This window comes from Paramormyrops kingsleyae, chromosome 15 (genome assembly GCF_048594095.1).
Source record: "Paramormyrops kingsleyae isolate MSU_618 chromosome 15, PKINGS_0.4, whole genome shotgun sequence".
Classification (NCBI taxonomy): Eukaryota; Metazoa; Chordata; class Actinopteri; order Osteoglossiformes; family Mormyridae; genus Paramormyrops; species Paramormyrops kingsleyae.
The window spans coordinates 5021719-5047933 of record NC_132811.1 but is presented as its reverse complement, the minus strand read 5'-3'; the positions used below and the strand labels follow the sequence as shown (position 1 = coordinate 5047933).

General features: G+C 51.6%; 2 protein-coding genes across 10 annotated transcripts in view; one reads left to right on the top strand and one right to left on the bottom strand.

Annotated features, from left to right (window-relative positions):
* Positions 1 to 8520, top strand: part of tle2a (TLE family member 2, transcriptional corepressor a) — a 30880-nt gene extending 22360 nt beyond the window's left edge. For 4 of the 6 annotated variants that reach the window (XM_023843543.2, XM_072700052.1, XM_072700053.1 and 1 more), the window contains 14 exons: positions 492 to 702; positions 1069 to 1085; positions 1224 to 1319; positions 1406 to 1450; positions 1544 to 1705; positions 3051 to 3177; positions 3856 to 4043; positions 4213 to 4283; positions 5405 to 5654; positions 5782 to 6029; positions 6142 to 6289; positions 6834 to 6984; positions 7319 to 7395; positions 7739 to 8520. In XM_023843543.2, coding sequence (XP_023699311.1) covers positions 492 to 702; positions 1069 to 1085; positions 1224 to 1319; positions 1406 to 1450; positions 1544 to 1705; positions 3051 to 3177; positions 3856 to 4043; positions 4213 to 4283; positions 5405 to 5654; positions 5782 to 6029; positions 6142 to 6289; positions 6834 to 6984; positions 7319 to 7395; positions 7739 to 7846 — 1899 coding nt within the window. In that variant the 3' untranslated portion in view covers positions 7847 to 8520. Of the gene's footprint in view, positions 1 to 491; positions 703 to 942; positions 950 to 1039; positions 1086 to 1223; positions 1320 to 1405; positions 1451 to 1543; positions 1706 to 3050; positions 3178 to 3855; positions 4044 to 4212; positions 4284 to 5404; positions 5655 to 5781; positions 6030 to 6141; positions 6290 to 6833; positions 6985 to 7318; positions 7396 to 7738 lie in introns of all 6 variants that reach the window. The other 2 variants (XM_072700055.1, XM_023843544.2) reach the window with 2 other exon arrangements.
* A 1501-nt stretch (positions 8521 to 10021) lies between these two features.
* Positions 10022 to 26215, bottom strand: part of tle2b (TLE family member 2, transcriptional corepressor b) — a 29378-nt gene continuing 13184 nt past the window's right edge. For 2 of the 4 annotated variants that reach the window (XM_072700056.1, XM_023843767.2), the window contains 17 exons: positions 24610 to 24654; positions 20557 to 20619; positions 20006 to 20080; positions 19606 to 19783; positions 18817 to 18833; positions 17536 to 17670; positions 16836 to 16889; positions 16142 to 16309; positions 15754 to 15895; positions 14928 to 15097; positions 14650 to 14723; positions 14015 to 14264; positions 13640 to 13887; positions 13380 to 13527; positions 12928 to 13078; positions 12546 to 12622; positions 10022 to 11287 (listed from right to left, as the gene is read on the bottom strand). In XM_072700056.1, coding sequence (XP_072556157.1) covers positions 11180 to 11287; positions 12546 to 12622; positions 12928 to 13078; positions 13380 to 13527; positions 13640 to 13887; positions 14015 to 14264; positions 14650 to 14723; positions 14928 to 15097; positions 15754 to 15895; positions 16142 to 16309; positions 16836 to 16889; positions 17536 to 17670; positions 18817 to 18833; positions 19606 to 19783; positions 20006 to 20080; positions 20557 to 20619; positions 24610 to 24654 — 2103 coding nt within the window. In that variant the 3' untranslated portion in view covers positions 10022 to 11179. Of the gene's footprint in view, positions 11288 to 12545; positions 12623 to 12927; positions 13079 to 13379; positions 13528 to 13639; positions 13888 to 14014; positions 14265 to 14649; positions 14724 to 14927; positions 15098 to 15753; positions 15896 to 16141; positions 16310 to 16835; positions 16890 to 17535; positions 17671 to 18816; positions 18834 to 19605; positions 19784 to 20005; positions 20081 to 20556; positions 20620 to 23180; positions 24544 to 24609; positions 24655 to 26215 lie in introns of those variants that run through there. The other 2 variants (XM_023843765.2, XM_023843766.2) reach the window with 2 other exon arrangements.

The window sequence follows — 26215 nt, the reverse complement described above, 5'->3', positions numbered from 1 at the left end:
GGTTTAATCCAGGCGGTCACCAGAGGTGGACAGTTCGGGTCCAGAGAGTAAAAGTCCAGAGCGTGATTTTGTGTCTACCAACCAGTAGAGTATAAAGAGTCACAGATCACTCATCTGGCTGGATGGAACATGGTCTGGACTTCGACTCTCTGGACCTGAACTGCCCGCAGTACCAATACAGTGGGGGGGGGGGGATTGCTTTGTCTGAACTTTGTCACTTTTCTCAGTTCGCCTTGTCACCTTGCCTTCAGTCTCTCAGACTTGCAGCTTCTGTATATTTCATGCCCTTAATGGCTTCTGTTTGTCTCAGTGCTTTCAGATTGACGTGTTTGTCTCGGCAGTCTGAGGATTTAGAGGCGTCTTGGTCTGTGGGAGAAGCCGAGCTGAGCAGTGACGTCCTCCAGCCCGCCTCCCCAGCCCGTAGCCCCTAGCTCATCCAGATGGGCCCACCTGTCTGAATGCGCTCTCTCTCTCCTGCCGCCCCCCTCCAGCAGCAGCTCCAGGTGCAGCACCTGTCCCAGCACGCCGCTCAGGGCCTGCCCATGCCCCCCCACGCCTCAGCGCTGCAGCACCCTGGCCTCGCCCTGGGCGGGACCTCTGGGCTGCTGGCGCTGTCCGGCGCGCTGGGGGTCCAGCTGGCCGCCAAGGACGAGAGGGCCCACCTGGCTGCGGTGGCGGCGGCGGCGGCAGAACACCACAGAGGTACACACACGTCACCATGGACACGTCACCATGGACACGTCACCATGGGCACGTCACCATGGGCACGTCACCATGGATTCCGTTCTTTAGATTAGCTGACAGCAGACATGGTGATCTGATTGGACGTTAATCCCAGTCATCTCTGGGTGGGGCGGCGGCTGAGCCTTGCCCCCCCCCCCCCGATGTCACCGTACGCTCCCCCTGTTCCTGTTAGTGCTCGTAGCCTGTGGGGTCTCACAGATGGTCTGTGCTGGGTGAACGAGTACCGACCTACAGTTCCTGACTGACAGGAAATTCTACCACCTCTGTCTGTCCCCTGTTTTCGGTTCCCACGCCACCGCGCTGCCATGCCAACCGTGTGCACAGATCGTGAGGCAGGACCCGTAAGTGCTAATGCTTTTATTTTCATGATGTCGTCCCCCCCCCCACCAAAGTGCTGTCAGATTCACAGATGATAATTTAACACAGACATTTGATGGGTTTTTACTATGCATTTTATCTGCTGCTTCTCTGCCCCCCAGAGCTTGCTGTCCAATGGGGATAAAGGTCGTCCATCCGAGTACCTCAGCAACGGGAAGAAGAGGAAGGCAGACGAGAAGGAGTTAATGGCGGACTATGTGAGTGTGGCGGCCAGCAGGGGGCGCCGAGAGACCCCGCCGCGTGCATCGTGCATCTCATCACTTCTGCTCTCTCTGTCTTCCAGGGCAGCGATGCTGAGAAGAGTGATGATAATTTGGTCGTGGATGAGGTGCGTTTGGGCCACTCCGTTTGCCGGGTTCTGGTTACTTCGTTTTAAGGTCGCCGTGGTTACCGGCAGTCTGAGCGTGATCTGTCCCCGCAGGATCCTTCGTCCCCTCGCAGCGTGCAGTCCTACTCCTCCCGGGAGAACGGCCTGGACAAGCTGCCTGCCTCCCGCAAGGAAATCCCACCCCAGGCCAGCCCCACGTCTCTGGCCTCCTCCAGCAGTGCGGCCTCACCCTCCCGTGGCAAAGACCCCCCCCCAGTACGGTGCCACGCTCTCTGTATGCTGCACAAATAGTAGCACACGCGCTCCATTAATGTCATTATATGCAGAGGTGGAAAGTTCAGGTCCAGAAAGTGCAAATCCAGACCATGGTTTTGTGGCAGCCAACCAGCTGAGTACTCTGACTGTGACTCAGCTGGTTTGTTGAAACAAAACCTTGGTCTGGATTTGTAGTTTCTGGACCTGAACTTTCCACCTCTGGTTATGTGCCTTTCAGAAATGTGGCTCCTTTTTGTGTTACCAAGCTGTTTGCGATACACTCAGCTGCTGTTTATTAGGCACAGATTTTGAGCCCCCCAACCCAACCCAGACCAGTCTAGTTATGTTCAAAAAATGTTTAGGGCCCCTGTCATTCATGGTCCTTTGGAATTGTCCTAACTCTGACCCCACCCCCCACTTATGGCGCCCCCGGGACACCCCTTAGTAATGTGAACAGCCTACTCCTGCAAGCGGCGAATCGTGTGACTGCAACTGAATACATGCAGCAGTGTAGCGTCAAGACGGGGTCACAGAGTTCACTTCCTGATTGGCTAAGACGGCTGATCTAAGCGGTTTTAAATGTGCTGTGATTGGTGGTTCTAGCATCTCAGAAACGGCCGTCGTCCTGTGATTTTTTTTATTTTTTTTTATTTTTATTTTTGTCACAGATTGCACTGAGGAGGGTGTGATGGACAAAACACATCCAGTCTGGGACACGTTATTGGCTAGAAACATCTAGTTAAAGCCGAGCTCAGAGGAGAAAGGCCAGACTTGTTAACGCTAATGGAAAGGCCACAAATGCAAAAAATAGCAGCTCGGTACAACAGCGCTGTTCTAAACGAACGACCCTTAACGTGCTTCTGGAGACAGAGGACTCTACCCTGTAATGCAGCACCTAATAAAGGGGATTTCAGTCGTATTTTAGCAGAGCGCTGGCCCTTCTACAAAATGTTTGCTTTTTGATGTGGAATTTGATGTGATGTGATATACAATGATGTGATATACAATTGCTGTATGGGTTTCTTTGAAAATTAGTAGAGGTCACCGGAACTATTTTTCTTTTCTATTCTTTAGGCCATCAGACTGCTTCTCTCTTTCTCCATCAATGGCTTTGAACTTCCTAAATTAACATTCCGCTGTTATATTATTTATATTATTGTATTTACATAAGGGGACCCCCTATCCCTTATTCACATCTGCTATGCTATAAAACACTAGACTGTGGCATAGAATCAGCAGCATAGAGAGTTATTTGATGGGCTGTGTGAGTATGACCAAGCTAACAAACAGAGTGATCTGGCTACACGGCAAATGGTGTAAGGATCTGTTTTGTCTTGTTTCTCAGAGGGAGAAGTCTAGCACCCCTGTGATGAAGCCGGGAACCCCCATGCCCTCAGAATCATCCACCCCAGGCCCCAGTGCCCCCCCGCAGTTCCGCCCGGTTCCAGGGAAGCCTTCGGTCGACCCGCTTGGTGAGACGTCTGGAGCGCTGGTGGTATCAGCCCGTAAACAAGCAGGCTGCGGCACGTTCACCGGGGGCGATTCTGTTTGAGTGCCGCGGTGTGCCGGATTGGCCAGCGGAGGGCGGTGCGAGTCCGAAAAGGGACGTCCGCGGTGTCCTCAGTCCCGTTAGCGGCGCCGAGCGCGGCGCGTTAGCTAGACAGATGGAGCTGCCTCTAACGGGCATTATTGGGCAGCTTTGGTCCCTCCGTGCTCCCGCTGCTCTCCACTGCTTTCCGCGAGGGTGACGGAAACAGGAGAAATGCGGTCCACGCTCGGGTGGCTGCCGGCTTTCATACGGAGACTGGCGATTTTTCTATTCCCATTTTGTTGAAAGTTAAACTCTTCTTACTTTCCTGTTTTTGTTTTCAGCATGATTGCTGAGAATACCCCGATTTGACCCACTGTGCGGTCGATACCATATTTCCTTTGAAGTGCTTTTTTTTTTTTTTTTTTTTTGCCTCTGAGCAACTTGGTATTTCCTTGGTTGCCAGATAAGTTCCCCTTTCATTATTAATTTGCTGAGTTGCCTTCCTCCCATTGGCTGTCATCCTCCCTATTGTCGTAGCTGTGCTCTGATGTTTGCTGCTGATGATGATGATGATGATGATGATGAGGTAACGTCTCTCTGGTCTTTTTCATCCTCCCAGCTCTGGGCCTGAGGAACCCTCTGGCGGTGCACGCCGCCTATCCCTCCGGGGCGTTTGGGCTGCCCCCTCCTGGCGTGAACGGGGAGATGAGCGCCGCGGCGGCGGCCGCCGCGTATGGAGCCGGCCTGCACCTGGTCTCCCCGCAGCTCAATGGGGCGGCATCGGCTGGCTATGGGAGATCCCCTGTGGTGAGAGACCGCGGGGCGGCGGAGGGGGGAGCAGCGTCTGGAAGGGGGGGGCTGCCCGGCTAAGAATTTGGCTTTGGGCGTGTGGGCGTGAAATTCAATGGAAGTACTGAGGTATTTGATCCTTTGTTGCTCTCTGCTGGTGCCTGGTGTTAAATCTCCCGTCTTGCAGGTTGGATACGACTCCCCCCACCCCCACATGAGGCTGCCTGCGGGCTTGCAGGCCTCTGCTGCCGGAAAGCCGTGAGTCACCCTCCCCGTCCACCGTCTCTGTAACCCCCGTTACCCCATGTTCTCTTTGAATCCCACGGCCTCTTGAGTTTGACGCCGTCTCCGAAAGGCGAAAGTGGCATAAGAGAGTTTTGCAAAACTGTCTTTGTTTTTATAAACATTTTGTAATTAAAGGTACTTTTCCATTGACTTCTGGTTGAGAACCAGCACCAAAAATTCCAGTACCAATAGTGCCAAACTAGATGTCATATATTTTTTGTCCTGTAAATATAATAATGTGATTTTGTTGTAATAAATATTGAGGTATTTAAAAAAAACTTAAAAGGAGTTCATAAATTTCTCACAAACCTGTCTTCAAGTGATTTAATCAGCAAGCAAATGATTATGATCGTCTCTGAGAACGCAAGCAGCGCTCATGCAAATGCAGCGGAGGTAAATTTGAATCTATAACAGGAATAATTACAGGAGCAAAAGGAATAATTAAAAAAAAGCTTGCTACGTTTTTTTGCTAAGACAGTAACAGAGTAAAAATGTTTTAGTGAAACTTTAATCCCCCGCGATATAATGTCTGTACAGAATTGAAAGTAAGAAAAAGCCTGATTTTAATCTATCTGACTAGCAGTGTAAGAATTGCATGGGCATAAAATGCGATGTTGGTATAAATATCCCACGTCATCTAACCCTATAATACACTGCAGCGATTTTTCAAATTTATTGCAAAAATACAAAAAGAAATACAAAAATTCAATTGTGATGTCATTCGGTGCCAGTTCTTTTGGTGCCAGTGGAAAACCAACACCTTGAAGTACCAAAAGTACGGCATCTGGTGCGGTGGAAAAGCGCCCTAGGGGGTAATGGGATTTGGGGCAGGTATGCCCATCGCACTTTAGGTTTACGTCTCGAGCCGCTGGGTTTTATGCAAGACCGGCAGCCAGATACTGCCCCCCCATATCTTCCGGAAGCTTCTGTCTGCCACTGGCTGCATGTAAATGTGCTTCAGTGTGCTCTTCCTCGGTGCATCTCTCCTTGTCACTTGCATTAATTTCCATAAATGGTTTTGTGTCGGCCATATTTATTTCTGGTAGTCATGTGTCGTACTTAAGCTTATTGGGTACCCCCTTTCTACCCCCCAGCGCCTACTCCTTCCATGTGAGCGCAGATGGGCAGATGCAGCCGGTCCCCTTCCCTCCGGACGCCCTGCTGGGCCCGGGCATCCCGCGCCACGCCCGGCAGATCCACACCCTGAACCACGGGGAGGTGGTCTGTGCCGTCACCATCAGCGCCTCCACGCGCAACGTCTACACCGGCGGCAAGGGCTGCGTGAAGGTGTGGGACATCAGCCAGCCGGGCAGCAAGAGCGCCATGGCCCAGTTGGACTGCCTGGTGAGGCCGACCTCCTACGACTGTTGCCACAGCATCCCGGGCTATGTAGCGCTCCTATGGCGCCTCCCGGTGGAGGGGAGGAGGTTCTGCCCGCCCTCATCTCCACGCTGCTCTGTCTCCCATCCAGAACAGAGATAATTACATCCGGTCCTGTAAGCTGCTCCCCGACGGGCGCACCCTCATTGTCGGGGGGGAGGCCAGCACACTGTCCATCTGGGACTTGGCCACGCCCACCCCACGCATCAAGGCCGAGCTGACGTCGTCGGCCCCCGCCTGCTACGCCCTGGCCATCAGCCCCGACAACAAGGTCTGCTTCTCCTGCTGCAGCGACGGCAACATCGTGGTCTGGGACCTGCACAACCAGACCCTCGTCAGGTAAACGCGAGTGATCCCCACTGGGGGGCCGTGCTCTAAAGCCGTGTGTGCGAGCCGGTGCCGATCAGAACCTCATTAAGCCACCGACTGACGAGGATCTGGGCTCCCGCAGGCAGTTCCAGGGCCACACGGACGGGGCCAGCTGCATCGACATCTCTAACGACGGAACCAAGCTGTGGACGGGGGGGCTGGACAACACGGTGCGCTGCTGGGACCTGCGGGAGGGTCGGCAGCTGCAGCAGCATGACTTCACCTCCCAGGTAGAGTGGGGAGGGACCTGGGGAGCCACATAAAGGCCGGCCCACAGCGCCACCTGGGGGCAGATCCAGGAGGCGGGAAAATGGCGGCCAGACTGGGACTAATGGCAGTAATTGTGGGGCATAATCAGCTATTACTGCGTGAGTCAGCAGCGGGCGGCTTTAACATTTGAATTGGAGCATGGGGTCCTGGTCAGTTTTAGTAATGTGCCATTGTCTGTACAGATGGATAATTATGTAATGGTGCTGTTTGCGCTGCTGTTTCTGTGTGCGTTTGCGTGTAATGTATCGGAAAATGAAAGAAAAATGGAAGAGTGGAAAAAATGTGCTTTTGATTGAAGGAAGCAGTGTAATAGGGTGTTTGGGGGGGTTATGAAGAAAGTTGTGAATGGAGAGACGTGTGAATGCATTTCGCAGCGTATGATGATAGCCGATGTCTGTTATCCTTGCCAGTGAAACAGAGGTTGTGTCTGTTTTTAGCACTTCACCCACAAAGCCAGATAATTGACCCCACCCCCCTCCCCACCCCCCGTTTGTTTCGGTGCAGATCTTCTCCCTTGGATACTGTCCCACCGGCGAGTGGCTGGCTGTGGGCATGGAGAGCAGCAACGTGGAGGTTCTGCACGTCTCCAAGCCCGACAAGTACCAGCTGCACCTGCACGAGAGCTGCGTGCTCTCGCTGAAGTTCGCCTACTGCGGTGAGCAGCCCTGCTCTCCTCCCTCACCCTCCTGCGTCTGAGAATCTGTCTTTACAAAAACAAAAAAAAAAAAAACCTTAAAAACATACCTGCTGCTAATTATGCAAAACTCTCCGTCTGGAGCGGTGGGAGGGTGACTGCAGCCAAAATGCTGTTGCACGCGTGTCAGCGTGGTGCCGTCACAGAGCCCCCTGGCCCCCGCCTGCTCCCCTCTGCCTGTCATCCACACCCCTGTCATCAGAATTCAACTGCCCATCTGACTCACATGCTCTCGCTCTCTCTCTTTCACTCTCTCACTCTGTCTCTCTCCTTCCCTCTCTCTTTTGGCTTGCAGGTAAATGGTTTGTCAGTACGGGCAAAGACAACCTCCTGAATGCCTGGAGGACACCGTATGGATCGAGTATTTTCCAGGTACCCCCCCAACTCTGAATCCACACCCGTGGTTTTGCTGTTAATTCTGACAACGGCTTCTTTTGGTGTGCAAGAAAGATTTTTGGTGAATTTTTGTGTGTGTCTGCGTAATTTTATATGCGTGTGTGTGAACTAAAATGCTTTAAATGAAGCATTTCACCAGCAATATAAGGTTAATTAATTTTCTTAATATATTATTAGACATTTACCTTAGTTTACCTCACATAGGGGCTGTGATACCTTTGAGCATAAAGGCCCTGTAAGGCTTTGTGGAAACACTGAGTTACTGTTGATAAACGTGAGCAGAAGCATCTGATCCTCGTATCTCGTTCTCCTTCCTCAGTCAAAGGAGTCATCTTCGGTGCTCAGCTGCGACATCTCTCCTGACGACCAGTTTATTGTCACGGGCTCAGGTGACAAGAAGGCCACCGTGTATGAAGTCATCTACTGAGGACAGTGCTGATTGGATTTTTGGGTGGTGGCGAGGACCAAGCAGCCAATCAGTGACTGGAGTGGGGGGGGGGGGTGCTTTGAACCAGAAGGACACCTGTATTTTTTTTTCTTCTTCTTGCCTATTAAATGGATTTGAGGGGAAGATCGGATCTTCAGGAGTCAGAGCTGTGCTGAGGCTCAGAAAAAGCTAGCAGTCTAGCTACAGAAATGTGATTCTTCCAAAGAATGTTTGCTTTTGTTTTTTTCTTCTTTTTTGAAACTTTTTTTTTATTTTTATAAATCTCTACATGTTCTTCACAAGCAAAGTGACTTGGGCTTGTGTAACTCGGGACCCCCAGGGCTGTGGACGCTTCTAAAAGTCACCGTTGACTTTCTCCTACTGGGCTGCTTTCGGTCAGTGTCTCCTTGTGCTGACCTCATCTTAACGGCATTAATTAGATAGCCGGTAGTGGGATTCAGGTTTGCATTAGTGGTCGACTTAACGGCACAAACGATGACCGAATGCAGTCAGAAGAAAGATGCTGAGATGTTTGTGGCTTCAGGAAAAAAAACCACTTACAGCAGAAGCAGGTGTCTGAACCTTGGTAATTTTTTCCCCTAAATGAGGAATCATCTAAAGTTTTCTACTGGCTGTTGACATTTTACCAGCCCTTGGTAACTTGCCTCATGCCCGCCCCCCCCCCCCCCCAAGCCTTTTTGAATTAAACAGCAGTGCAGCATGGTACCCTGAGCTGGCGGCAGACGGAGTGAGCAGACAGTTGGGTGGAGCCCCCTGCTGGATTTTGGATCCTTTGTCATGTAGGGCCTCCGGACAGCTGATGATGCATCTTGTCTTTCAGTACAAAGTTCCAAAGGTTCCGCTGGTCTTTGACAGCCCCGTGCGTCCCTAAGGGGGACAGCATCCGGCAGCAGGCAAGAGCCCCTGCTTAAGTCACCCGTGTACCTGAACGCAGATCTCAGTCTAACTTCAGTCAGTTTTCAGCGTTTGTTTTTTTTTTTTTTTTTTTTTTTTTTGGAAAAACAGTACCTGTGTGTGAAGTCTTTGGAACTGCTGTGCGATTCACGCCACCTGTGAACCTTGCTGAGTCTGTCATGGTGAGCTGAGTGCTTTGACCCCCCCCACCCCCGCTGCTGCCCCCCTAGGGCTTCCAGGTGGCAGCATGCCTCAGGTTGGGCCTTTTGCTCCCAGAAGTTTGTGTCAGCCTGTGGATTGATTTTTGGAGGGTGGGTGGGGGTGCGCATGAGACTTATGCTCTCCCACCTCCTGTGCAACAACCATGTTCTGTATACAAAGAATGCAGGGCTTGTGAAATATTTTTTTTTTTTGGGGGGGGGGGGGGGGGCAGCATGAGTGCTGGAAATGTTGGGTCTTGCAAAGTTGGGAAACTGTAGTTGTAGGTGGTGTAATGGAACGATTAAAGCTAATTTTGTATGTGTGCTGGTATTGTGGAAATTGTCGATCCATTCATAGCGAACAATGGATATTAAATGAGAATTTTTATTTACATTTCATTTTTGTAGAAGTAGATTCAAAGCTTTACACATAACCAGTACCAATGAAACTATTGTTGGGATAACAAATTACATAACAAATGTTACTTAAACCTGTTTAATTTGACAAATTTACAGTTAACACTTAAGCTAAATGATTAGTCACATGGAAAGTTAATACTTATACTGTATATTCAAGTTATACATTCAAGCAGGGGGGATGAAAGCACGTAAAAAGGTCAATGTAAGCCTTTACTTTCTTTTACAACACGTGGGAAATGCAACAGGGAGGATAACACAGTGCACCTGAAAGGTCCTTGGCTTTGAGGGTGTACTACAGTGGAGCCTGAGGATATTGGGGTGACCAGTGGCATCTGTGTCAGATCTGTTGCAGTGGCTGAGATGACACCCTGAACTGAGATGTGCTGCATGGTGAATGCAGACCTAACTGGATCCATCCATCTGCTTTCTGTAACTATCCTGTTGATCCTTTATCCTGTTTATGTGTGGGGTGAGTGCAGCCTATGGGAGCAAGACAGGGAGCGAAGCAGGATGGGGTGGCTGCCCATCGCAGTGCACGCGCACTCGCACACCTATGAGCAATTTGGTAACTCCAATTAACCTTGTGTGTTTTTGGATGTGGGGGGAGGAAGCTGGAGGAAACCCCATGCTGGATGGAGGAGGGGGGGGGGGGGGGGGGGGGGAATGTATAAACTCCACATGTAGAGACTTGAACCCTGGTCCCAGAGTTGGGAGGCACCAGTGCTAACCGGTGCACCACCATCCCCACCTCCTAGGAATGCAGTGCAGTGCAGTGCAATGCAGTTAGACAGCTAGTGGGTGTAATAGGTATTCAGGCTTCTTAAAGTGGTATCACACTGGTAACACCCTCCCCAGGCTGCCTGCAAGCAACAAGCCCCCCCACCCCCCATAATGCGTAAGCAGAGGGTATGGATATAGTCTTTCTCATGGCGTAAATAAGACTGCGGGTTTTCTTGCCATATGACAAGACCTGCTTTATACGGCCATAGTCCCATTCCACTCTATTACAGACTGACTATACCACATAGAACAGTAATATGATGCTGAACGCTTCAGTGATCAAAGCTGGGGAATCGGCGAGAGATTAGCGGGAAGGCCAACGGAAACAGCAGGGACAGAACATGGCGAGTGATGCGTGTTTCAGCCTTGGCTACCGGCCTGTTCCAGAATGTTACAAGGTTCCTGACAGACTAGCTGACCACCATAAACAGTTTAACGCCATTACCAGTTCCCTGAAAAGCACTGTGCGATTCCTAAATATATGAAATTATATCATTTTGTGTGATTTAGAGTTTTTCAGGGCACAGGGAGTATAAACAAGAATGTTAATCACATCGTGCGTGTCTGTAGGCCGTGACTCATTTATAGCTTCCAGCAGCCATAAAAAAATGTGTTAGTGCCGTGGTTAAACTGAACACTGGCGGCTGGTGTCATTTTGCTTAACCTGCTGGGACTTCCACCCATTAAGCGGCGACTCCGAAAGGCAGAAATAAAGCGCGTCTTAAGGAGACGGAGATGGGATATTAATACTTAATAGGATGAAGGGTGAGAAGCGAATGTGGCTGCTCTGGGGACAGCAGACTGCCTCATTACCGCATGACTGACGGACTAATGAATCGATTGTCTGGTATTGGAGTTCCTCCGCTCGGGCCCCTGAGTGCTGTGCCGCTCCTCGGGGTGATCGCTCCCACTGAGCACTTAATCAGGAAACTGGACTAATTACCCACTGCATTTCTGCCCCTACCGGCCGCCAGGTGATGCGGGCCGGGGTCGGGGTCGGGGACCCCCCCGACGGGCCTCAGTAGACGACCTCGTACACTGTCGCCTTCTTGTCCCCAGAGCCGGTCACGATGAATTTGTCGTCCGGGGAGACGTCACAGCTCAGGACGGATGAGGACTCCTTGGACTGCAGCGCAGGACGAGAGCAAAAGCGCACAAATGAAGCACGTCGGAGCGGCTGCAGAGCACCTTCTCCCCAGTAAGCCTTAGATTATCGCCATTAATTAGCTGAAAACAAAAGCAGCAGCAGGGTTACCTTCCTGGGACCCTGTGGGATGGAGTGCGTCACGCTCCGCGCGGAACACCTGTCTTTATGAAAAATGACGCGGCACTGATTTCCATTAGTTTTAAACCTGATTAAACTCACTGTTTATCGTTTTTATCACGCACAAATTACGCAGCAGATTCTGTGTTTCAAAAACATTTAAAATTAATTAATGGAGACTGGAGCAGCCCTCTGAAGCCTTCGGGAGTGAATCCCGTCCGCCGGCCCGCGAAAGGGGGCGGAGTGTAATAGCCATCAGCTGACAGCAGGCGCTACGGCGATTTCCTACTACCTCAGACACAGAGACGCGTGGATAGCCCCCCCCCCCCCCGAACGCCCGCTTATCCTGACGTTCACCTACGCGAACGTGCAGGTGACACGTGTGCGGCGACCAGCCGGCAACCATCCGTCTCCCCGTCTTGCCACACAAATCTTGCTACACCCCCAGCATCCCCCCCCCCCATCCCCCGCCCGCCGTTCATCGCAACAACCACTGTGTACAAAACAAGGCCAGCCGGTCGCTAAATGATCCAGAAGAGGCGGTGCTGATACGGATGCAGAGACAAAAGGCCGAGAATGGGCGTGGAGGGGGGGGGATGGGCTACAGATGGGACTGTTGAAAGCAAATAAGGGGGGGGGGGGGGGGGGCGGAGAGCCCACAGAAGGGCCACCGAGAAGCAGTTGGCATTTCGATAACAAAGCTGGTAGCTCCTCTTCTAGCCAGAACCTCGAGGGTCACACTAAACACCTGAGACGTCATCATTACGGACCCCCACCAGACAGCTGTGTCGCACAACACGACCCGCATCCATCCTCCTCCACACAAACACCTGAGGAGTACACACCCATCCCTCAATTTCCAAGCGCCCCCTTTCTCTTAATGAATTAAGGTTTCATCATTTTTTAATTATTTGCATCATCATGAATCTTCATTGATTTGTTACACCAGGCTGCCTTGGGCGTTTCCTCCGGATGTCGTACGGCGCGGCAGCCGCTTCGAGGTCACTGTGGCAGAGCTATCTGACGGGACCCCCTCCATAGTGAAGGCTCAGATCATCTCTGCAGGCTCCCTCTCAGCCCCACGTTACCCAGCTGGTGTCAGGGGGGGTCGATATCTCACCTGGAATATGCTGGCTCCGTAGGGAGTCCTCCAGGCGTTCAGCAGATTGTCCTTCCCGGTGCTCACAAACCACTTGCCTGAGACACCCAGAAACACACAGGTTTGCTCACAGTGGATCACGGCACCGTAAATATCCGCAGTCATACATGTGCAGGGATCCACAGACACAATCAAGTGCTTCTTGGCCCATGAATACAGCAGCATTTCAAGTCAACCACCACGTCTGGGCACTACTTGTTTCTGCCGGCAAAGATGGAATTGCATGTTTTGCCACAGTACCAGCACAGAGGGAGGGGGGTCTGGTTACACTGGCACGCAGAAGGAAGATACCCAGCACCGGCGGTTGGCGAGAGACGGGCACGCCAGAGTCGGGTCGTCGTACCGCAGTAGGCGAACTTCAGCGAGAGCACGCAGCTCTCGTGCAGGTGCAGCTGGTACTTGTCGGGCTTGGAGACGTGCAGAACCTCCACGTTGCTGCTCTCCATGCCCACGGCCAGCCACTCGCCCATGGGACAGTATCCAAGGGAGAAGATCTGCAGAGGAGCACAGAGGGTCAGAGAGCTGAGGTCTGCGGCGGAGGCTGACTGGGAGTAGGAAAGGGCCAGTCTGTGGCGGTAACGGGAAAAGAGCGACGAGTCCAGGGGCTGCGTGATGCAGCTGATGCTCAGAGTGCCAGCCGCCCGCTGCTGACTCACGCAGTAATAGCTGATTATGCCCCACAATTACTGCCATTAGTCCCAGTCTGGCCGCCATTTTCCCCGCCTCCTGGATCTGCCCCCAGGTGGCGCTGTGGGCCGGCCTTTATGTGGCTCCCCAGGTCCCTCCCCACTCTACCTGGGAGGTGAAGTCATGCTGCTGCAGCTGCCGACCCTCCCGCAGGTCCCAGCAGCGCACCGTGTTGTCCAGCCCCCCCGTCCACAGCTTGGTTCCGTCGTTAGAGATGTCGATGCAGCTGGCCCCGTCCGTGTGGCCCTGGAACTGCCTGCGGGAGCCCAGATCCTCGTCAGTCAGTGGCTTAATGAGGTTCTGATCGGCACCGGCTCGCACACACGGCTTCAGAGCACGGCCCCCCAGTGGGGATCATTCGCGTTTACCTGACGAGGGTCTGGTTGTGCAGGTCCCAGACCACGATGTTGCCGTCGCTGCAGCAGGAGAAGCAGACCTTGTTGTCGGGGCTGATGGCCAGGGCGTAGCAGGCGGGGGCCGACGACGTCAGCTCGGCCTTGATGCGGGGGGTGGGCGTGGCCAAGTCCCAGATGGACAGTGTGCTGGCCTCCCCCCCGACAATGAGGGTGCGCCCGTCGGGGAGCAGCTTACAGGACCGGATGTAATTATCTCTGTTCTGGATGGGAGACAGAGCAGTGCGGCGATGAGGGCGGGCAGAACCTCCTCCCCTCCACCGGGAGGCGCCACAGGAGCGCTACATAGCCCGGGATGCTGTGGCAACAGTCGTAGGAGGTCGGCCTCACCAGGCAGTCCAACTGGGCCATGGCGCTCTTGCTGCCCGGCTGGCTGATGTCCCACACCTTCACGCAGCCCTTGCCGCCGGTGTAGACGTTGCGCGTGGAGGCGCTGATGGTGACGGCACAGACCACCTCCCCGTGGTTCAGGGTGTGGATCTGCCGGGCGTGGCGCGGGATGCCCGGGCCCAGCAGGGCGTCCGGAGGGAAGGGGACCGGCTGCATCTGCCCATCTGCGCTCACATGGAAGGAGTAGGCGCTGAGGAGGAACGGGAAACATCTACAAAAATCCTGCAGCGATGTCTCAGGCAAATTAACACTAACACTACACCAGTGCTGAATATATTAACACTGACAAATAAGCACCTGGGCACAGCGGCACTAACCCAAGTATTTGTGCTGTTTGAACATCAGAGTGCAAACGTGTGAGGGCATTCAGCCTCTTGCATGTCATTACCATTTCCACAAAGGCTGTCTGTAGCGTGCACACGTCGGACAAAAGCTCTGCAACGTGGAGCGTGAAAAGTGCTACTTGTGATGAATTTCCACAGTCAGGAGACTGTGGCGGAATTTAATAAAAGAAAGTGAAAGTGCTGCAAGCCTGAGAAAGAGCCTGTGTCTTTCAAAGAAGGACAGACACTCACGGTTTGCCCAGTGTAGCTGCAGGCAGTGACGAGGACAGCCCCGGGGGCCTGAGGTGAGAGCGTGACTCGTATGTCTGTGGGGGAAAAAGTAACAAATGCTTTTATGAACTCCGAAGAAGCAACTTTCCTCATTCGCAGAATGGATGCTGGCCAACATAACAATGATGCTTCTAAATGTGGTATAGAGAGATGTATGTAACTTTAGCACTTAAGCGAGCCACACAGACACGATGGACCATAGAAGGCAATGTGGGGAGGACAAATGGCGGCCTTCTCACCATCGGACTGCGTGTGTACGGACTGGAACCCACGCTGATCTGTGGGGACAAGGTCAGTGCTCCCCCAAATCCCCCTGGACTGGTGAGCTCTCCATTGAGCCCCGTGTGGGACACCACGCCAAAGTGGGCAAGGTATGAGCTGGGGGCAGCAGACAGGGAGCTGCGCAGAGCTGCGGCACACGGAAGGAAACACGCAGTCAGTAGCTACCGGCGCCACGGAAACGTTCCGGCTTCACCCGGGCTTACGGTCCGCTTTCATCTTTTTTCTGTATCACAGGAAGAAAGGCTGAGATTTAGAGGAGAGGAAGAGGGGGTGGCAACGCATGAAAGACTGGCACTAAGCAGCAGTAACATGATAGACCATAAAAAGTAACATAAGGGCAGAGGATCGGGGGGGGGGGTGTGGGGGGCCCAGGAGACCCCAAAGCAGTGCTTCTGAGCCCTTAAGCAGGTCACTTAACCTAGACTGCTGCAGTAAAATATGTAGCCATATGAATGGGGAGGAAGGCTTCGGAAATAGCATCGGCTAAGCAATAAAATAACAGAAGAACAGGGTGAGTGAGCTTCTGCGTGAGGCTGAAGAAAGCCTTTGACGCAAATGTGCCCAGTGACTCAACATTCCAAATAAAATGCGTTGATCTCCTTCAGTATGCTTTTTTGGAATTGAATAAATATAGCCTCATGGGAAGATGACAAGAACAACAACATGGACAACAGTGTTGGCGACGTAAGGGGACCACAGACCTCTGCTCTGCTCTGGGTGGGGAGACACAGAAGGCTGTGTGAAAGAGAGCGGTAAGCGGGCACAGCGAAGGGTTATCCTCACCGAGGGGGTCGGCAGACGAGGCCGCCTTGCTGACCAGGCGCAAGCAGGATGTGCTGGGACCTGGGGGGGCCGGGGTGAGGGTGTCGCGGTGGGAAGGGGAGGGGCTGCTCGATTTCGAACAGGGCGACTGCGCCTTCTCAGCCTGGGTGGGAAACAGGCAGGACACAGGAACTGGCAGCTAACTGGTGACAGCTACTGGCTGGCTGCTCAGTTCGGGATGTTTAGAGTCAGGGATCTTTAATGGGGTAACGTGCTACTGACACAGCCGAGGGAGACAAATCAGCGTCATGCTTAACTTAGAGAATGAGCCAGATTCGATTCCGGAACGCAGACTGCATTACAGCAGGCGAGGGACCGGAGCGAAACACGGGGCCAAAAATGCACACACCTGCGGGGGATCCTTGGTCTTGTTTGGTGTGGGGCTGGAAACGGGGGATGAGGAGGGGGCATCGGAGGGGCTGGGCGACCTGGGCAGCTCTTTCCTGAGGGTGGGGGCTCGGTCAATCCCATTCCCATGGGGGGAGTTCATTTGGCTTTCGCTTGGAGAGATGGGCTCCTTGATCCCGACAGAGAAAAGCATGTAGGAGATCTGACATGCTGCACATTACTACACTGACATGCTGCACATTACTACACTGACATGCTGCACATTACTACACTGACATGCTGCACATTACTACACTGGATCACTAATCAACTCCACCCCTGACAGAGAGGCAGAACAATCTATCTTTTAAAGGTATAAGGACACAGCGAAGGGTGTCCGACATTATGAAAGTGAATTATAAAGTTTCATTACATTTTTCATTGAAAAATCAAGAATGATTGTAATAGTCTTCTGTACTCTAAGGTATCTGTAAAAAAAATAGTACTCTCAATTGAAATCTAAATTCAGCTATTAAGTCCTTCCATAGTTTAATAAGCCTTTCAAATTAAGCACTCAATAATGACAGAATAACCAGCAAAGGGAGGGAACCTGTATCGTTTTAGTTTGTCAAAAGGGACGAATGAACCTTTTAGAAATTTTTGGTTTGGTCGATAACTCATCTAACACCTCGGGGGTCTGAGGCAGGGAAACACACCTCGTTGGAGACGTCCACCACCAAATTTTCTTCACTCTTCTCCCCTTCGCTGTCCTGTAGGGCAGGGATAGAGGGGTTCGAGTGCCGTATCAGACACTCTCCGATATGCTGAACATCCCACTGGGAATGCACATTACGCAGGCCTGTCTTTAACCGTGGCCCTCCCTGCACTGCCCTCATTATCCTCTCAAGCTTATATGCTGTCTAATTGTTCAAATCTCAGTGCAACACATCTATACGGTCCCCTTCTCTCCCTGGAAACAAGAGTGACAGTAATGGTACTTAGTGTCCATGGCAACAGTCCTTTGATGCGAGCACGGCCTGGAAGTCTCATCGACATCGCCATTCAATGACATAACCCCCTCATTTCACTTTGCCCGCTCAGGTCCATGTTATTAGAGAAGGTGCTATTTTATAGCAAAGCAGAACGAAACTATGTCTCATTTTTAAATGGAACAGAATAGTGTGGCATCAATAAGCCAGTCAGGGAGACAGGCGCAAGCAGTGGAAAAATGTTACTATAAATATTATCTTCATATTCGCTACTTTGTAGCTTTTCGTGAGACATTACTTCAGCCCAAAGTGCATCTCCCTTGTTAGAACAGGACAGAATGTATTGTCTACTGAAGCAACCTGCCATCTTTGACCAGGGGGGTCACAGTGATCACATCCCACCCCTGTCAGATGGCATCGAACCTACATAGTGCGACGGAAGCGTGTCCTTCTCCTCACAGCGCCTCCTCTTTCCGTCGCCCCCGCCCTGAGACGAGAACCCCCCCGAGGGGCCCTGGCGCTCCTCTGGTGGCTGGCTATCCGTCGAGGACACGGACTTACTCTGAGGATCGCAGACAGAGAAACCAGGACAAGCACAAACACAGACTGCCTTAGCGCTGAATGACCCAGCTGCATTTTGGACATGAAGTTATAAAACACAAGTACAGACGTCATATATAACACATTATGACACTTCTCCTTGATTCAGTTGTGTTAAAACCACCATCTTTTTAAATCCCTTGAGTTTAAACTAAATTAAATAAATAAATATTAACTCCATGACTGATCATCCATAACGTCATGTGAGACAGACAGGCAGGCAGGCAGTAAACATGGTTTGGGCAAGACAGGGGTATTTTGTACAAACATACAAGCTCGTGACACACCCTGTACTCCCCCAGGCTTGTTCCTTACTCCTGTTTGTTCCTTACTCCTGTTTGTTCCTTACTCCTGTTTGTTCCTTACTCCTGTGTGTTCCTTGCTTTGCCTAGATTTTTTTTTGCCTTCCTTCATTTCAGTTTATGATTAACTTAAGTTACTAAATTACTAATAAAAGTAAATGTATATAAATTGGTGTGAAGGAATCAGTAATTAGTACCTGTCATTACCATACAGGTAAAACGTGCTGTTTGCAACCAAAAAGCAGCATATCACTGTGCGCTCATCTGTGCAACACAAACTGTGCAGCACTGAAAGAGTAAAAATGTCTCCCTCTCTCCCATTTTGGTGCCCCCCCCGCCCCTTCCTGTGAGCCCCCGTTGCCAGAGAGACAGCTGCTCTGTATCTGTGTCAGGAAGCCGTACTCTGGTGAGGCAGCCTGGGGAGATCCTGGTACAGGCCAAGGACACCGTGTGGAGCATGGTGGCGGGGACAAGCACGCCCATTCCCCTGCCGCCACACGCCCACCCCGATAGACAGCAGAGCCACAGTTTGTAGCCAATTGGGGAGCTTGTTAGACACACACTACTGCTTAAGCCAATCAAGGGGCTTGTTAGACACACACCACTGCCCTATCCCCGCCCCCTCCCTCATTTTCTTTCCCAGTCAGCTGAAAATGGGGATGTAGTGTTACTTTCACTCCCGCGTGCTTTCCCAGGGTGTTGCAGGTGTCTCAGATGCACAACTGATTATGCATAATGGTGCACAGACACATGTGATGAATGGACACATGCATGCGTACACACATACACACACGCTTAATACTCACTCGACTGGGTACTCCCTCTGAAACGAAAAGGGGGCTGACATCAATAAGGGTAATACTAACAATGATCCCTAAATAACAAGGTCAGGCTAAAACAATCCCGTCCTTGTGGAAAAAATATAAATAAACACAAGCAGAGCAGCAATTTTTTTTTTCCCCGACGCTGTTCCTAGGCCGCTATAAACAGGGTTCCCACAGCTCGGTGAGTCACTGCAGGCCAGTAAGTCACTGCAGGCCGGTGAGTCACTGCAGGCCCTGCTCTCTTGCCAACACACCCGAGGGACTGAATAAGACACAGCAGTGCGCTGGACTGGAAGTCTGACCTGCCTCACCGGGGAACCGAAACCATCAAGCATTAAGGAGTGTATCAGATCTTCTAATAAACACACAGGCGTAAAAGTAAAACAGTTACAAAGTTACCTATATTTCATTTATCTATTAATGAAAACAGCAGCTTATTAGCAGTTAGTGAAGCAGAACAGCGCATGGCAGTGAAGGGAAAGGTCAAAGGTCACCAGTCACGGTTAATGGCCTTGTGCTGTTGGCCTCTTCAGCAAGAGGCTGAATCTGAATGTGACTGAATCATAGAAGCAGAAGTGAGTAGTTCAGGTCCAGAGAGTAAAAGTCCAGACTGAGACGTTGTTTCAAGCAACCAGTTGAGTGCTCTGTGACTCTTTATGCTCAACTGGTTGCTTGAAACAAGCTGTTGGTCTGGACTTTTATTCTCTGAACCTGAATGACCCAGCTCTGGATAAAAGGGAGAGCGGCGGGCAAACTGCAGGTGCCAGCTACCTCTCATGTGCTCCAGGTCCAGCAGGTTTCGCTCCTCCTTGCTGGCCAGGTGCGGCGGCATGGACAGGGCTCCAGTGAGGGCCAGGAGCCCGGAGCCGCCCCCCAGGGAGAGTCCCGATGGGTGGGGGATGAGCGGAATGCCGGGGGAGTGGTGTGAGAGGTGCTGGAGCTGCTGCTGCTGTACCCCCGTGAGACAGAGAATGGGGGGGGGGTAATGTGAGAGGGTTCAGGCGGGTTAATGGGGGCTGTTTTGGGCCTTTCCTGTGACATCAGCTGGTGGTTCTGTGGGTGCTGGTTACAGCCGAGATGCTCAGAGACAGGTGAGGAGGTGTGCTTGGCGGCGGGGGGGGGGGGGGGGGGGGGGGGATGGGGGTGCGGCAGGGTCCGAAAATCGACTCACCCCGATGATGGCGTTGAGCTCCGCCATGGTGACCTGTTTGGCCCTCTCCACTGCCTGCACCACCTGCTGTTGGTGCTGGGGGAGCAGGAGGGGCAAGGGGCAGGCCTCAGGGTGAGGGGGAGGGGTGCGGCCCCGTGACGGAGTCCCCATCCCAGACTAGCATGCCCGCGCTCAAAAGAACCCTTTTTTTTCCATCCCTGAGGCGTTTAAACAGCCCTGCGGCTTCGTTTATTAGCCTTAATTAGTCCGCTGAGCACGGCAGTGAGCCGCGCTTCACAGACTCCCCGTCAGAACGTGCATAATCGCCGAGGAACATTGGCAAGCAGAGCCTTTGCTGTCAGAACTTTTAATGAGGGACTCGGAGGGCCGAGCCGACATCCAGTTTAAAGCTTAAGACACTGACAGATCCAGGCGGGTCCCTTCCGACAGAAACCTTTGAGCTGGAGAGGAGCCGCACTCCTCTCTCCTGAGCGGGAGCCGCATTCGGGGTGTATCTGCTACCACCCGGCGGGAGGCGGAGCCGGTAACCCCCGGCGACGACGAGTACCCACCTCCTGAGACAGGAAGGGGATGATCTGGGCACAGATGGCGCTGAGGCGCTTCACGATCTCGGCCTGTAAGACAGGACACAGCATACTGGTGAGCGACCGTCTCGCTTACCCTCTCCCACCCCCCCGAAACCAACACAGGGGCAGTACTGGGAATAAAGGGGCTGGTACTGGAAGAGGCTTTGTGCACCATCTGCACTATTAGGCATCTGAGTTTCACACTGTGAGACGGTACAAACTACTGTATTGGAGAATGAATGACCTTTTCTTCCACTGGCTGCCTGCGTACACAGAACGCTCTCTGTTGATGCCTGAACACATCGCATCCTCTCTCTCCCTCTCTGCTGTCCATTCTCTCACGTGAAAGTCTGTCTTTCCCTCCTTCCTCTATGTCCCTCCCTTCTTCTCGCAGCTCTGCCTCACCTCGATCCACCCCTCTCCATCACGTAAGGGTGTGTGTTTATATGGGCGGGGCCATCTCCAGCTCTGGCTCCAGCTGATTGGCCCTCGGAGCACCCCTTCTCCTGTCATTCACCAGTTCAACACATATCATTGGTTAATGATAAGATTGCCCTCTCTGTATGAATCACGGCTCCTCTTGTGTCCCTTCTCCCTCTTAAAAAAAATCCTAGACTCGCCCCCTGCCCTCACGCACCCTGGGTGAGGGGTACGGACAGCAGGGTGAGACCTGAGTGTCGCTCCCAGTGCCGCCCCGAGCAGATTCCTCTCATTATGTGGCTCTGAATCCCAGCTGCTGTGGATCTGGTGTTGGCACATTACCATATAAGACGCCGGGCTGTGGACGGCAAACACCGCGGCGTGTTTCGGTGCTCGTCACCTTCAAAATGGCAAAACAGCACAGGCACAGACCACAAAATCCCATCCGTCCTCCCTCCGGTGCCCAAGGTCCCTCTCCCAAGAACAAACTAAAAATATGCAGGACACAGTTTGCCTGGGTAAGCGTTCATTAAATCAATTACTCTCAAACCGGACGAAATATCGCTAAGACAAGAAGACATTTTCAGGTAACCTTGAGAGTAGCGATAGGTCTGGAAAATCACCGGTATAATGATATGGAAGACATGTTTAAGGGATCATCCAAGGAACGGAGCTCGACACTATAGCCCAAACCGGCACGCACAGGAATCCCACCTTCCTGACTGGCTATCCTACAATTTAACAACGATATTATAAATAAAATTAATTTTTTATAAATAAAAAAAGTAATAGTCCCATGTCTGGCAACAACACATTAAATGTGGGCTGATTAAATGTCTGCAGGAATATCTCATTTCAAAATTTTTAATTAAACTCTATTTAGGGGCACTTTCTATTTGCAATGAATCGAAACTTAACGTAACGTGAATGTTTCGGCCACTGGGATGGTAACTAATGATAGCATTAGCATTCGCTAACGATAAGAGTAGTTAGTGGCTCATTTATTTCCGGGTAACCCTCACCGATCGGGCACAGGCGATGCCGCGGACCAGGCGGAGGGTCGGGGGGCTGCTGTGGGGTGGTGGGGGGCTGCTGTGGGGTGGTGGGGGGCAGACACCTGGCCGCGGCCACGGGGGAGTGTGTGCAGAGCCCCTACGCTCTTCCCATCCCGGTGCTGGCAGCAGAGAGCCCGGGCTCTGTGCTAATGCTTATCGCTTTTCCACCGGCAGGCTAATGGAGCTGCCTCCCTCTCTCCACAAACATTTAAAGGCAAATATTTGCAACGAGTGATGGCCTAATCACTCAGCGATTGTGGTCACAGGCCCAGGGGTATTCAGTAACAGCCCAGAAATCTATTGCTCTCCTTTCATCCTCCCACATTCTCCCTTCCTCGATTGCCTGCCCCCCCCCCCCCCCCCCCCCGGTCTCTCTAGGCAGTGCGCCAGCCTCTTCTCCCTGGCACCCGACCAGTCACCCACCCTTCCTCATCTGATTGATGGCCTCACGGTTCGGGAGACGAGGAAGGAAAGGAGAGGAGACAAAATACACGAAAGCACCAGCAGACGAATGCAGAAACACACGCTCCATCTCTCTCATGTACAAACACACACACACACAAAGCCATTAGGCACACAGGGTGCAGGATGCACAGAGACACAAAGCCGCATGCGGGCACGTCCCCCACACAAGCGAAGCCTCTCTCTGCAAACACGTGTGCAGACAAATCCCACATTCAATACCCAAAACGCGGACAGAGAAAGCTAGCAGGAGCTAAACGCTACGGCACACAGAAAAAAGCCACACGCATCGATTTATAACAGCCGCACACAGAAATGAGGAGCGGGCGCCTGAACAGAGACAAAAAGGGGCTCCTTTACAGAGCGTCTCCAAAAATGGAGCCTCGCATCCGAAATTCAGCCCTAATCCCCCCATCAGGGATATTTTTAACAACGTCCCTTATTGCCTCTAAAGTAGGGGTTCCCAACCTTTTCATTTTCACAGACCGGTTTACATTGCACAAAAAATTCATGGACTGGTACTAGGTCCATGCATCGGGGTGTGGAGACCCCAACTCTAAATCAATAGGGTTTTATCTCCTCACTCCACACACCAAATCATCCTAACGGACTGGGCAGCATCAAAAGAATAAATCCATAAGACACACAACAGTCTTTTTCAGCAGTACGTACCGAATAGAAACTGAAAGTTCACAGATCTTTTCGTGCACTTAGCTACTTACTAGTGGGAACGTGCACAGTCGCATGTCCCCACACAGGTGGCAAATGGATAACGAGCTCATTATGCTTAAAGACAAACTACACAGGATGTAATCGCTTTTAGCCAAGGTGATGTCATCACCGCCGGCGAAGAGGGACAGCAAGGCACCGTAACACACGTTCACAAACACGGGCACAAACACGGGCACACTCGCCCCAGTCTACCATTCCTGCTGCCCCACATAAACACCCACATCCTAATCTGGCTCCTTAAATAAATGGCAGGAAATATAGCTAAATTCACCGAGATACGGCCGGGAATACAAAAATGGGAGGAGGTGGGGAGAGGGGGGGGCAGACCGAATCCTATTAGGAAGCAAATGGGTTTGTTGAGAGGGAAGGCGTGGGGGCGCAGCCCCAGGATGGCTCACAACCACAGACGATCTGGGATTCAGGTCACAACACACTGCTGAAACTGAGCCAGTATAGTAAATACTACATTATAGATATTCATCCCAAATAAACAGGCATTTACATATATCTGGACAGCCAAAATACCACTGCTGACCATCTGAATGAGGACGGGGGGGTGGCCCACAGATCAGTGGAGAAAGCGGCACTTCGGGTCGGGTAGGATTAGGCACATGTGTTGGATGGTCATGTGACCTAGGGAGAGACCAGTGTAGCAGATAGGCATAGTGCCTCTTTAGGGCTGTCAGTTAGGGCCTGACTGCTTACCAGAAAAAGTAAAAAAAATAAACTAAATAAATCACCATGCATCCCCACCCTTGTTCTGAGTAGGATCTATCCCTGGATCCCATTTGTACCACAAAAAAAAAAAAAACTTTATAGTGAGAATCAGGTCAATGTGTGGAAGTCGCTTCAAGAAGACTCAAATTAGGGCAAAAGCTAAATCAATAATAAAAAGCAGGATTTCTCCAAACATTATAAAGTAAGTAAACACAAAGATGGTAAACAGAGATAATGTACAGCTGACGAGCACAGGACAGATTTAGCCATAATCACCGGCAGCTATGTGACGAGGCAGCCGCCAGTCTACCATGTTCCCCTTCAATCTCAGTCCCAAGGGGAGGGACAGTACCCCCCCCCCCCCCCCAGAGCCAGTCCACCGCTCACTTCCGTGCCATGCAGGTTGCTGCCATGCCAACGGCGGCATGCGTCAACATCTCAGGGGCCCGCAAGTCACCTTGGATGACGGCCCCGCTGTAGTGCAGAGCGAGTGGCGCGGAGGCTGGCTGGAGCGGGTCAGCCACGGCTCACGCACAGGGCACCGCTGCCAGTGGCAGGTCCGAGCCTAACACACCGGCCAGTACTACAGCGGCCATCGGGCTCCATTACAGAGCTGAAGCTGCTGGATCGCCGAGTAAGAAGCGCATCTTACCTGTTTGTGCATTTCAATATTCAGGCCGTAGGACATCTCGTAGTACTGAGGGGAAAAATATGGAAAAGCCATTAAAGCAGCTCAGGCACAGTGCAGTTTTCCACATTCACAGTGCACTTTTCCTCCACATTCACAGTGCACTTTTCCACATTCACACACTGTGTCAGTTGTATAAATCCACATTCACACACTGTGTCAGTTGTATAAATCCACAGAACGCCTTTGCGTGGCACATATTAACAACATAAGCAGCCCTCGTGGGTCTGTCTTTGCAGAGAGGCAGGGGTAGGGCTGATCGTAGCTGTTTTTAGGAGCTGACAAGCCCAGCTGTCCTCCTGAATCCCCTGTGCTGACCCGTGGACAATACCTGTATCAGTTACCATCCTACGTCATGTATGATTACAGCACCGTGGCAACATATTGTTATATTGTTACATTGTGCCGCAGTCGTGATACATATGGCCACACAGAGACTGCAGGTGCAGAATACATAATTCATAATCCATGGCAGTAAATTAGAAATATGTGGGCCGATTTTCTTTAAATGACCAGCCCCATACTGAGGATGAAATAAAAAAGTGATGAGTATTAAGTGCTGAGAAATGAGGACACGGACCATAACACCCCCCCCCCCCCACAAACCAGCCCTGACCTCCTCCCCTCTGCTTCTGTCTGCCCTCCCCCTTTCTTTTTATCAATCCAAATCATTAGTTTCTCTCTGTGAGCCTCAACACTTCCACCCCCCCCCACCATCATGCCCCCACCCAAGTTCAAGATTTTTCAATAACATCCTCCCATTTACATCTTTAATCTGGGTATAAAACCGCAGGGATACGATCCTACATAAAACATCTTTTGTGAGACGGGCCCTTTTTCAGCCGGGCGATCTCAAACAAGCGCGCGATTAAAGGGAACAGCCGATTCAACCTGCTCAGAAAAAGTAAAAACAGAGAAGAAGAGACATGTATAGACAGAGAAAAGGAGAAGGGGCTCCTCGGCTGTGCCGTGCCAGGATACACAGCGCTCTGTCTGCAAGACGGCAGTGCGCTTCAACGAGAAAAGGCTGTTATATACAGAGCGGCCCTTGAAGAGTTAGTATCTGGCTGACCGATGAAAGAGAGGCGGCCATCAGGAAGCTGTGGGCATCGTCACAGATCAGGATCGAAAGGGTTTCTCAACCATCGACGACGTAAATGAAAGTATGGTGTGAGGGTCAAAGGACAATTTATATCTCAAACCCAACTAAAGGACACCTGATTTTAGGGATGTTTTTTTTGGACTGATGTTAGTCATAATCAAGCACAGATTTGGGTTTTGGACGCTATTGATGTGTCCTGACCAATACCGTGGGAGTCCTGTGTTTGTTTAGAGGGGCGTGGGGTTGGCGCTGATCTGTTCCCTTCCAATGTGGAAATCAAACCTGCGTAATATGATAATAAGTTGCACATACTCTAAAACAGGGCTGTCAACACTCACACATCTGGCGTGACACTCACGCTTTCAGACTCTCAATCTCACGCAAGAAATCTTACGCCGGATCTATAATATTCCATTATAAACTTAAAATTAGCTGCACCAAAAGCGTTACAAAGCAAACCCTACAAGC